Source organism: Pan paniscus, chromosome 10 (assembly GCF_029289425.2).
Source record: "Pan paniscus chromosome 10, NHGRI_mPanPan1-v2.0_pri, whole genome shotgun sequence".
NCBI lineage: Eukaryota > Metazoa > Chordata > Mammalia > Primates > Hominidae > Pan > Pan paniscus.
This window is the reverse complement of record NC_073259.2, coordinates 73,255,162-73,268,163: the sequence shown is the minus strand read 5'-3', so window position 1 is coordinate 73,268,163 and position 13,002 is coordinate 73,255,162. Positions and strand designations below refer to the sequence as shown.

Sequence of the window (13,002 nt, the reverse complement as noted above, 5' to 3'; positions counted from 1 at the left end):
ATGATACAGAAAACAGAAGTCTGAAGGCCTATGAGAAGGGAGCATAAAGCTGTGCAGCTGGATTCTAGTTAGGTTATAGAGAGTGGGCCCGACACTTGACTATGTAGTACATAGCACTAGGGAGAAGGGTTCCAAAATGTAAGAAACTATCATGGAAATGTCCTCTGAGCCATGTATTCTGGTGAGGGCTTGACAAATAGAAACTTAAAAGATGAGCCAATAGAAACAAATTTCTGAAAAAGTTCATTTTGGGTACAAGAAATAGGGAAGTGAGGCCGCATGCAGTAACTCACGCCTATAAAACTAGCACTTTGGGAGGCTGAGGTGGGAGGATCACTTGAGCCCAGGAGTTTGAGACCAGCCTGGACACCATAGTAAGTCCTCATCTCTAAAAAAAAAGAAAAATTGCTGGGCATGTTGGCATGCACCTATAATCCCAGCTACTTGGGAGGCTAAAGTGGGAGGATCACTTGAGCCTGGGAAGCTAAGCATTTTGAGCATTTGCTTTAGAATCATGCCATCTCGAATTTAATTCTTGCCTCTGACACTTAGAGCCCTGTGACCTGGGGAAAATGCTTCAAAACTCCTGAGGCTCAGACTCTTTCTCTGCAATGGGACTTATCCTAGGTTGACTAGGAATTAAATGAGATGATTTCTGCAAAGCACTCAGCAGAGTGCTTGGCACATGGGGACTGCTCAGTATATGTGACCTCTTATTGTAATGATGAGGTATGAGGTGGCTGTCTAGTCTATTTTTTAGCAGTTTTAATTGGCACTACATAGACACTTTCTTGCATTATTAGAATATATATGAACAATTTTCACAAACCATCAGAATCTCCACTCAGATTGAAATCCATCATTGCATGGCTAAATTTTCCTTCTTCATTCTGTTTAACTGCCAGTTGCTGAGTCAGACTCTCCAGTGTTGTTTTTTCCTTTAAAAAAATTATAATGAGAGATCAGTCTAGGAATTAAAATTATTTGAAGACTTTCTTTTTTTGGGCCACATATATAATACATTAACTCCTGGAAAGGATGCGATGTTGATATATTCACCTTTTTACGTTCAGCGCATTAACCTGAAGTCATTAAGGGGATGATCAGCAAGATTTTTGAAGGAACTCTGATTCTCATAGACCCCTATAAAGTCTTGGTGTTTGGGTTTGGTATGCCTAAGGGATATATGCCGGGATCCTTGGAGACAACCTTCCCAAATTACAAAATGTGCATAGAAATTTCATGGAAGCAACCTGTTTTACATTTGGAATGTCTGCTTTATTTTTGGCCAGACAGTAGAAGTATAGGAGTGGCGTGAAGCCCAGAGAAAGTCTTCCAATAGTCAGGTGACCAAATAATAGAAACATAATTCACAGTAGTGCCCTCTGGTTGCCATCTTCCCAAATGCCATCTGCATTCCTCATGCAAGGGTAATGAAGACGTTTAAATATTCATTGCTAATTGCTTGTCAAGTCTCTGTACATCCAATGTGAGTGCCTGCTACTTGGACCACAATTTGATTTGGATTGCTAAGCCAAAATATTGAGTTGGCGAATTATTTGAGATACAAATATACCAAAATTAGATCTACAGAGACATCAAGTTGTTTAAGCATGCAGTGCACGATTCACATTCATGGAGAACATAGCATTTCAAAATAAATTATTTTTAAGAAAAATATAATGCTTAATCTAAACCATATGAGACATTACTGTCATATTAAGAAACTGGGTGACTTTAGGAACAGAAAAAGCATATAATGAAACTTGATAACTTTCTCTTGAACTCTCCAGCACTGCTCTGAGGATGATGTAGTACCAAACAGCACCAAAACAGTTTTAAGAAATGCATTGGATCTCATAACATTATCTCAAGTTTCTTTATAATTATTCACCTCATTTTCTGAGGAACATAGTCATGAATCATGCTAGTGAACAACATACACTGCAGAACTGCTATTGACACAATAAAGTGTTCACAGAAAGTAATCAATGATTTAAGATAATTGTATTACAGGTAAAGGGCCCAACTAATGTTCCCACCAAGAACTAATGAGATATTGAAATTCTTAACACAGTACATGCTTTATCTCAATGAATCTCTGACAATGTGACAACTGTACATACTAAATTAAAAAATCTCTTAAGTCAGTGGCCTTGGAACTCCTGTACTCTATTCATCAAATTATGTACATTATTTAATAGAAAACTATTTTTAAATTGTCAATCAGTATAAAATACAGTAGAGAAACTGGAGAAAAAACAGTTTATATTAACTTTAGTTCTATAGAACTAAATAGTATTAAAGTTGAAATAAGTTACGCATTTAAAACTGTAGAATCTGACTCGATTTGTTTTGTGTGTGAAGTTGTTGTTTTCAGATGCTTTATATGTTTTGGATGTCTTTTGCTGAGAGAGTCGGCTGTATATATTCAGCTGAGCTCAGGAGCATCAAGGACACCAGCTTAACAGACTTCCTTTACAGTAAATGTAGCTGTTAAAACAAAAGACAGTTACATTTGAAAACACACGCACACATACACACATTCCATCAACATGATCTGATAGTCCTCGGGTCAATGAAGACTTTACTGTACTCTCTTTGAGGAATGTACTAGGCTTGGATCACCTCTTAGCTGTTGATTTAACAGTATAGGGCAATAATACTACACATTTTCTAGAGAGTTTTCCATTCTGAAGCAAAGTCTTTCAAGAAGAAAAAGCAAAATGAGCTCAATCAAAGTAGAAAAAGAACGACACGTTAAGTGACTTCCAAGGTTCTGAGTTCAGCTCTACAGATGCTGTGCTGTCTTACCAAGAGACTAAAATTAACAAATAGGAGCAGGAAAGTCACACTCAGTTTTTACAATAAGTAACCTATAATTATCCACCACTAATGCACCCAATATTAATAAAATGATCCAGTTAGCTACCCAAAAGTAAAACTTACTATGCTTCTCAAGAGGACGTCAGTGGGACATAGTGGAAGTCAACACAGTAAGCTGTACTTTCTCGTAACCCTTTGTATAGTAATTTAAGCTAACAGACATGTGAACAGGCAAAAGGAAAGGTGACTGCAGGAAATGGAGAATGTGAGGTATGCCTTTAATTAAAACAGATTATAACAGCATGCAAATCAAAAGGATAACGTTGCCACATTTTTTTTAAAAAAGTGTGGACAATAAATTCAGAAGAAAAAGAAACTGATGTGAGGAGACAATAACTTAAGTAAAAAATAATTATCCTATAATTCCATATGACAACTGATCCTATAAAGCTGATACATAGTACTTATGTATAAAAGTAGATATAAATTTATATGTGGTTAGGTGTCTAGGTAATATATTGAACCACCAAAAGAATGAATGGGATTTAAGAATAGTTCTCAAAAGTTTAAATTCAATTGAATGGCATATAGGAGGGGAAAGAATCAGCCAAATGTTATAAAGCAGAAGGGCTGACACACTAGAAAAATCTCTCCTACTCTATCCTTTTAATCCCACCTGTCTCTGGCCATCCCCTCTCTGAAAGAGTTCACCTATGCACTATCATGTATAAAGCTCAACCATTTGAGGTTCTGTTCTGTGGGTTAAATATTTCCTTTTCTAAAAGTGTTTTTTCATAAGAGCAAATACTACTGGAAAAGGTAATATTTTGATTCTCAAATTTCTTATAAATAAATTACTCTTTTCTAAATAGAGGCAGATGGAACAAAACAAGGACAGTAGATTTCAGGTAAGCAGAGGGTTAAGTGGGAAGATGTTGAAAATGGGAAACACCAAAGAAACTGATTTTGGGAAAACAAATAAATGTTGATGGGCACAAGTGACAATTTTTTACCGATCTTATAATCTGATAAAAATCATGTTGGTGATATAGATCTTATAATCTGATAAAAATCACGGCTCTGATAAAAGTCATGTTACTCAAGAGTTTCTGCAGAAAAATAGCATCCCATTCCCCCATTTAAAGGTCACTATTCTGGAACACAAATCCAGCACAGCACTTAGGAATGCTGATATGAAAATGACAAGATTGATTGGTCTTCTCTCCTTTACCTTCTTTTTACATTTTTATACATTTAAAGGAATACTTGCCAAAATTCTAAATGTGCTGAATGATGTCAGAATAGAGGGCAAAAAGAGATTAATTACAACAAAGTAGTCAACATGTAAAAGTCCTGGGGTATGCGCCAAACAAGATGACCTGTATGCTTTCTCTCTTGAATAAAAACTAGCAATGGGATAACAACTAGATTCCTTTGCAAAGATGAGTCTTATCTGCCTAATCACGTCTTTACAACTCTGCAGGTTTGCTGAGATCAAGGAGAAACATTAGGTTAAGTCTGTTTAAAAACAGACTTGAAAAAATCTTCTGATTTTATGTTGACTTGAAACAAGATCGAAGTGAATTGTATCTCATCGACAGAAGACAGTTGTAGACCACATGGTTTCCTGGGTGCAAATGAATAACTCCAAAATCTGACATACAGAAAACTATTATTAATGTATTAATATTCACTTGGGGAACTTGGTAGGTGGTCTTGTGCTCTGTGACTTATCCAGAGACTTGCACAATGCAAAACAGCATGTGTACTGTTTGCACATAATCCCAGGCTATGGTGGGAATCTAAAAGGGGAGCCAAGAAATAGCTAAAGAGATATGGACACTTTGTTGATTGGAAGTGGTCAGTATCAATTCATACTTCTAAGCCAAAAACCATTCTGAATGGCGAAAGGCCACAGGGATTCATGGGAAGAGGACACTTTTGAGGTTAGAAAATAATGAGTTTTGGCATCAGGAATATCATATTTTAATCAAACTCTCTGCCATATACATTAGCCATACTGCTTTAGACAAATATGTTATCCTCCTTGAGTCCCAGAATCCTAATTTGTAAAATGATAGTTAAACATGTGTTAGATTCTCATTAGTTTGAAAATTTTAAGATAGATATAGTTTTAATATTATTTTTAAAATGTCAGTGGGGAAAATTGAAAAGACGGGGAATCTAACATGTGAGAATTACAGAAATAGTTAAATTTCAGTATTAAGTAGCCTGTTATGATTATAAACTCTATTCTGTATAACCAAATATGCACTAAAAAAGGGAATTTTAGTAACAACTCTAAATATTGTCAGAAATTTCCCCTCTTTTTCTATCATTTACAATATATTCAGTCATTGTTTTTTATTTCAATTTCATACTCAGGCATGATGAGTTACAGTTCCAGACTGTAAGTCTAGTACATATTTAAACTGAAAAATTTTCCCTGCTCCATTATTTCGACTTAAAAAAAAAAAAAAAACGGAAAATTCACTATTTTTGCAAAGGTTCTAATAGGCATCCTACGTTGATATTTTACAGAGCAGTCAAAACAAAAGAACACACAAACTGTACTTTAGAGGTAGATATTTCCTTAGTTACCTAATCCTAAATTAAACAGTGCGTGAGTAGATAAGTCATCTATTACTCCCTGAAACTGGGATTCAGCTAAGTGATGAGCTTTGCTCTCCACCAGACACACATACACAAAGAGATAGGCTATGGATCAGCTATCATAATGGACATCCCTGAAATAAAGCTCACAAAGCTATAAAAGTCATAAAAAGCACATGCATGAAATGACAGAATAGAGTGTGACTGTCAAATGTTGACTCAGTAACAGTTAAACCTCTTCTGGCTGCACTTCTTTATGGTCTCCTACTATATTAACGACACGGGAAGAAAGAAGAAACAAAAAACTCTCCAATTATGTGAACCTCACAGACCACCAAAGAAGATGAAAGATTATTTATAATGTCATAACGATTTATCAGTTGGAGATTTTTTTCATCAGCTTAAGTATAAAGAAATAAGGCGCATGTCCACTCTTTAACCTCTCGTTTCACTCTTGCTTATTAATATCTCAATTTTTTTAGAAAATAATGATCTACCCACATAATATAACACCGAAAATGGGAGAAAAGGGTTTCTTGTAAGTTATGTATAAATGATATATAAACTATATGTGTGTGCACACACATACACACTCACACAAATACACACTTTCCTCTAACTCTAACAAAAGTACATGTTGAAGAGATCTGTCACTAATTTTACCTCCATCAAGTATGAATTTATCCATGAGAATAGCCATAGACCCTTTGGTATTCTGGAATTTAATAATCCTTGAAGAAAATTTTTCTATTCATTTTCTCCATTGAGAATTATAGTGAGACATGAACTCAGGGGATGGAAAGGTCCATATACATCCTCTGGTCTAGGTATCCACAAAATCTGCCTTATCTAATACTGATTTTTTTTTTCCCTTTCTGAATTCCCTCATGAATTGAAACACATAATTTTGTTCCAGAATCTAATTTCCTTTTGTAAAATTTGGTAGCTAGCTTCATGAAAAGTTGCTTGTATAATTCTGACTCAACTTCTTAGTAGGTTAGTTTCATCAGGCAATCTGATCAAGTGAAATGTATTAACAGATCAAGTTTTCTTAAGAAGTACTACAAAGTTGAAGATGGTTCAGAAACACACAGTGTAGAAATTAGAGAGTTTTGGTCCAGGTGAATAACTTTTCAAGATATTAAAATGACTTGATAATACTGATGAATCCTTATCAATGATTTTCAAAGAAGTGATTTTAAAATGGGAGGGATATTTCAAAACTGATGACAAATATCTAATTTTGATTTTTATGAAGAGAGAAATTTGAGGAAATATGACTTTAGCACTTAATGTATACTCCAGAAAAGATGGGGCTACCTATAAAGATTAGTTCAGAGCACTTGGTAGACGTTGTGGTAATGACAGGAAGCTGGTATGGATTCACTAAACTAATGTTATAATGTCCTCATTTTCTTTTTTAATAGGTGTTGGAATGCAGACCGGGGAAACTCAATGATAATAATTGCTTGGACTTAACTTAGTTTAACTCAGTTTTTGAGCATCCTCCTATCTATTAAACCTTGTTGTCATAATGAATAAATTACACAGGATACTGAAAAAAAAAAGGTTTGAGTAGAGTAGGAAGAAAAAATCAAAAATCATTGTCTTTACATAAAATATATTAAGAACCTCCATGTTTAAAAAGAATAAACAGCTGTTATTTGTGAAATAGAGATAGAGTTTGGCCATATGTAGTCAGGAGATAGAACACTGATCAAAGATTGTAAGTTATCAGGTGAAAGATAATGAACCAGTGAAGGGAGAGTGATCTAATAGTCAGAGCTGCCTATCCATTGAATGGGCTGTCTGAGGATGGAAGAAATTTCCACCTTCCTAGAGATTTTCAAGTGGTGGACATATGACTACCTGCCTAGCATATTACAGATACTGAAGAAGCAATTCAAGGTTGAATGATAGGCCCTTTTCATTTTCTTTCAAACCTTCAATTCTATGATTTTATGTCCTACTTGACTGAACTCAATATAACAAAACTATTTTGACACATATCTCACAGAAAACAGGCTTTGATTCTTTTTAAACATGGAGATGTGCAAGATATTTAAAGACAACTATCGCTGATATCTTCTTTCCACTCCACTGAAGTCTCTTTTTCAGGTTCTTGTGTAATTTGTCATATTTTTATACTTTCTCTATTCATAAAAGATAATTTTCTCAAAAGTCATTAATAAGTTTCAACACTTAAAGCTATGGTTTTGTAATCAATAATTCCATAATTCTTTTCTTAAATTCAAGGAAGACATTTCAAACTATGAAAAAAACAAAAATCTGATTGCTTTTCAGACATATTTTGTGAAGAGACTGTCCAACAGTAATTACACTTACAAATTCAGGTACTTTGTTAAAGACACACTTACACGTCCCCATTCAACATTATGAATTTAGTCCTTAAAATAGAAAACCGCTGCCACAGGGAGGAAAAAAAATCCCTATGGCCCGGATGTGTAATGTACAGAAAAGCTACTCAAAAGAATGTATAGAAAACAAACAATTCACCAAGAACTTTACACAGGAATACTATCACAGTAAAATATGGGCCCTTGCTTCTTTGTTATCATGGTGCTTATGGTGTGTACATGTGGAAGAAGGGAGGCAGGAGGGGAAAAAAACAAAACCTGGGATTTTAAATGTCTTTATATACGGTCAGGCTTCAGCCAATATCTAAAGAAAAGGTTGTGTTTCTTCCAAACCGTGGCAGACAGACATGTTATACATACTGAGTCAAATCAGAAGGGTTAATGTGAGAAAATCAGGAGGCCAACTAAGAAAAATAATACAATTTGCAACCTACACAGGATGTCCAGTTGGTGGGAGGGCTACACAAATGTAAACACAAAAGTGGAATGTTGTCTGATGATAATTATTCTATAAACAATGGGTAACTCAGTTACTGAGCTACAGAAACATATAGGATTACTTTCTTCAAATTTTCCTTTTCATGGAATAAAAGCTATAAAACTGGCAGGATTCTTACAAATGTAGCCTCAGTAGCCAGTAGTTACTTCAGTCAAATAAATATAATCTGACCATTTTAAAGAGTCATGGCTTGGTTCAGAAATGCTGGGTCTGACAATAGAAACAGGCACATCAGGGTTATAGTTCTCTTTTCAACTATCCATGGTAGTTTTAAATACAGAGAGAGAAAAATATATATTAGAATAGATATTTTAAATCTCCTTATAATGAATAGCTGAAACTTCGTCACTTGTTTTATCAGAGCTGCTAGGAGAAACAAAGTAACTAGGATTGAGTATATTGTTTTTGCTTTCTTGGTTCTTTCTCCAGTGATGGGGTTTGGTGTGCAGTGAAGACAGGAAGAAAGAAGGAAGGAGCAAATACAGGAAAAATAAAGAATTGGAAAACAGATGTACAGATTGTGGAGATGGTGATTGCTTAAACAAAATTTTTTTGATCAAGTCTCAAAAATGTGCCAAGGGCTACACATGACCAATGCTGGGGCACAGGCGAATTGAACAGGAACTGTGTTACTTTCTGGAATTCCCTCTCCATATTCCGTTAGAAAAGAGACTGGGCTTTGAGCTGTAAGACTTCAATTTAAAGACCGATCTGCCACTTGAATTCCTCTATTCTTCTCAAATCTCAAGTTAAAAAAATTTTTTAAACAAAGAATACTGTTCTATTTACATTACAGAGTGAGAACAAAATATGATTGGAAAGCCATGAGAAAATGTTAAGGTACAAAATAAATATCAATAGCTGTTATACTCCTATGACATAGGCATAAGCAAGTCTTTTTTATTGGTAAAAGAGGAGAAGAGATGTGATTGGATTCAATGAGACCCTTTAAATAAATGCGACATTCCTCCTATTTTCCTAATAGTTTTAAATCCATATTGGTAAAATAGCTTGCAATAAACATAATAAAGAATCTATCTACTAAATATGGAGAGTAACTGCAAAACAAACTTCTCCTTTATTATTTCAGTGTCTTCATTGTAAGTGTCTTGAGGGCAGCTGTTTGATCTTGAGGAGAAGGAAAGAATCAAGGGGGAAAAGAAAGACCACTCTTTGATAGGCTAGGCTTTTATAAAGAGCAGTTCTGGCCCAACAACAAAAGTGAGTCTTACTTTACTTATTGAAAATTAGAAAATTCAGAAATGTGGAAATACATTTGAAAATTTACAACCCCATAACCTTGGCATAACTATTGTTGCCATTTTGTTGTATATTCTTTTAGTCTTTTATCTATGCATTATGGAAATATACTTAAAAAAAATCAACATCATTCTATACATGGTGTTTTCAAACTTATCTTTTCAGAAGTACTATTGTGAGCATATCCTCGAATCCCTAAACAAATGGACAATTTCAATCATCAGAGAGGCCTGTGGGTGTCTCTCTGAAAGCCCAATTTGGCATGCCCTATGAGTCTCATTTTATTGGACCATCCTACACTAACCCCTCTACCAGAATGATGTAAAGAACACAAGACTCTCTGTTTGAAAACATGCACAGCTTTTCTAGGCTAGAAAATTAAACCATAAAAAGTTTACTGGAAAAAAAAAAACCTTTAAAAAGCTCCTTAAAAACTCACACCATAATTGCTCCCCACCAAGCGTGGGCACTTGCTAGCTGCAAGTAGTGGCACTGTGACAAATGTAGCAAAACTGAAAGCAGGCTATACTAAGAGAAAGAAAAAGTCTTCCACTGGCCATCTGTGAAAATAAGGCATGTGGCCATTAAATGCAGAGGCTGTAAATATACACAAACTCCATGAAGCAAATGGCAAAAAAGGACTAAACTTCAAGCTCAAACAAATCAAAATGTTTAATGCATAGTTACCACTGCTGGACGAAAACAGCTCTGATCTTTGCAGTCTGCAGACTCGGCATGTATTTCAATTAAATACCCCCAAAAAGAAAAGAAATAAAGAGAAAGAAATGAAAAGACACAGAAGAAAACCATCTAGAACAAAAGGCTATAGACAGCCTATACTCAATTTCTAAAAACAAACAGCCCCTTTAACTTGCATCAGCCTGTCGAGAATGTCGATTGGAATTATTGAAAGGCTGACATATAGAGTGATGGATGGTGATGACATAATACCTATTTGCCTTTTTGTCATGGTCTTTGAAAACTGGCTGCTCTGTGCTGATAATATTCACTAAGGGGTTTTCCTCTCCCCTCCTGTCCCATAAGAAGTGTTCCCTAGCTAAGATACTCAGAATTAAGAAGGTTTTATGAATGAAAAACAAAAGAAAAGAAAACCTAAGGATCAAATGCCAACTTGCACATAAAAAGCTGGTCTAGATTTTCTAATAATCAGTTGCCTAGAAAGCCGTTTGCCTTTCATTTTATATAAATTTGCAGGGTAGAGAGACTCTGATAATAAGAAGGCAAATATTCAACTTCGGGTTTTGTGTATCTTTTAATTAAAGTCACCAAGTAAATAATTACATGTAAATGTAGAGATTAAAAAATAATATACGCTCACTTTAAAACGAGAAAATATTAATCACTTGTGTTATTTTAATTTGTTCTTAGGCAAATTCTAACCAGAGGATTTAAAACATTGGGAACATTTTTTAAAAACACACACACCCCTAGTAAAATCTGCTTTACCACACTGTTGCAAAGGTCTATCTTATTTTCCTCCAGAAGGATTTACCTAACATGCCTACTTCCTTTATACAATTTTTCTCTAGCTATTGAAATATCTATTTCTAATTTGACTTTTATAATTCATTTTAGCTAAAGGCAACATTTATAAAACCCATCCGTAAATCATTAATGGAAGCAACTTCCACTGACTGGAGAGGCATGAGTTCCTTCATATTCACTTTTTTAAAGCAAAACCTGTAATTCACAATTCCTCACAGGCCTTCTCCTTATCTAAGGGAAGGAGCATGTGTTAGATAATGCTGAACTACATACACTGTGTCAGTTTCCGAAGAGTTAACACTGCTGGCCCCATCCATCAGATGGCCAGCGAAGCATCAGGAAAGAATGATGGATGTAAAATTATTACAGGGCTGCCATCCGATACACTTACTGCCATTTGTAACTAATGCTGGGAATGACACACTTTTTTTCATTATTAAACATCCACATTAAGTCAACATTGGTCACTGTCATTTCATGTTTGGCACTCTGTTAAAGGGAAAGAAAAGGGTTCACAATGGCAGGAAAGAGGTGGTTGTAATGGACGAGTTTCCAAGTGCCAGACAAATAAAACTAACCTTTATTTACAATCAGCCTATATAGTCTGTGGTAAGGCTTCTTATGAATATGACTCAGAAAGGGTCAAAAATGAAACTACTGTCATTATTGAGTAAATTCTTAATTAAAATATACATGTTATTTACCAAATTTCCATCTTATTTGACAGAAAATTACAAAGAATTTTCACTAAAGCTCAGCAGAAAAAGGAAGACATTTTTCCAGCTATGATTTATCATGACAGATGAATTTATAGCATGCATTATGTTTATATTCCAGGTACACTGTAGGCAATTAATGTTCAGTGAATAAATTCTCTGCCTTAAGAGATATATGCACACATATGCATGCTTATTTTTGTGAGTGACATCTGTTTTACATAAGAAAAGCAATACAGAAGTTGGTCTTAACATGTATACGGTGTGTATGTGAATATACTTTTATAGATTTAACCTGTTATCAAGCAACGTCTTCTTGTGCACATGCTTCTGTGTCATTTAATTCTTTGTGAACCCCAGACAAGGTATAAGAATCTGGACATGGGCCAGGCACATTGGCTCATGCCTGTCATCCCAGCGCTTTGGGAGGCCAAGGCGGGCGGATCATGAGGTCAGGAGATGGAGACCATCCTGGCGACCATGGTGAAACCTTGCCTTTACTGAAAATACAAAAAATTAGCCAGGCGTTGTGGCACACGCCTGTAGTCCCAGCTACTAGCGAGGCTGAGGCAGAGGAATCGCTTGAACCCTGGAGGCGGAGCTTGCAGTGAGCCAGGATCGCGCCATTGCACTCCAGCCTGGGTGACAGAGCGAGACTCCGCCTCAAAAAAAAAAAAAAAAAAAGACCCTGTACATGTAATAGTGGAAGGGCAAAAGATAGATAGATGGTAACAATTATAAGACAAACAAACAAACCAGTTTCATGAAGGAAATATTTGAGAGCTTTGATATCATTTTTATAATATGCCTGTGGCTGACAATCGCCTTTTCCTACCCAGTAGCCATTGCCCTTCTTTCCTTCCCAGCTAACATTACCTTTGATCTGAAGAAGATATCCCCTGATCTGAGAGAAGATAGGATTAGCTGTCTAATTTAGTGGTAAAAAATAATTCATGATCAATTTAAAGCAGTCTCTTTTCCTTTGGCCAGTAATGGTCTTAAAGATGTTCATATAACCCAGTTCTAGCCAATGAGATGTTTGTGGAAGTCAGCTTGAGAAGAGGAATGAAATACCCCCGTATGAATGAAGACTGAAGTTAGCAAAGAGAAAATGACTTCTCCTTCCTGAATCTGTCTGCCTTCGTGGGGATGGGATAGCTGTAGGTGCAGCAACCATTTTGTGACCCAAAGGGAAAAGACAAGA

General features: G+C 35.5%; 1 protein-coding gene across 10 annotated transcripts in view; it reads right to left on the bottom strand.

Moving 5' to 3' along the window:
- SOX5 (SRY-box transcription factor 5) overlaps positions 1–13,002 on the bottom strand; it is a 1,030,759-nt gene that overhangs the window by 15,978 nt on the left and 1,001,779 nt on the right. For all 10 annotated transcript variants that reach the window (XM_055095845.1, XM_063593159.1, XM_055095846.2 and 7 more), the window contains one exon: positions 830–938. In XM_055095845.1, the coding sequence (XP_054951820.1) occupies positions 830–938 (109 nt within the window). The remainder of the gene's footprint in view (positions 1–829; positions 939–13,002) is intronic.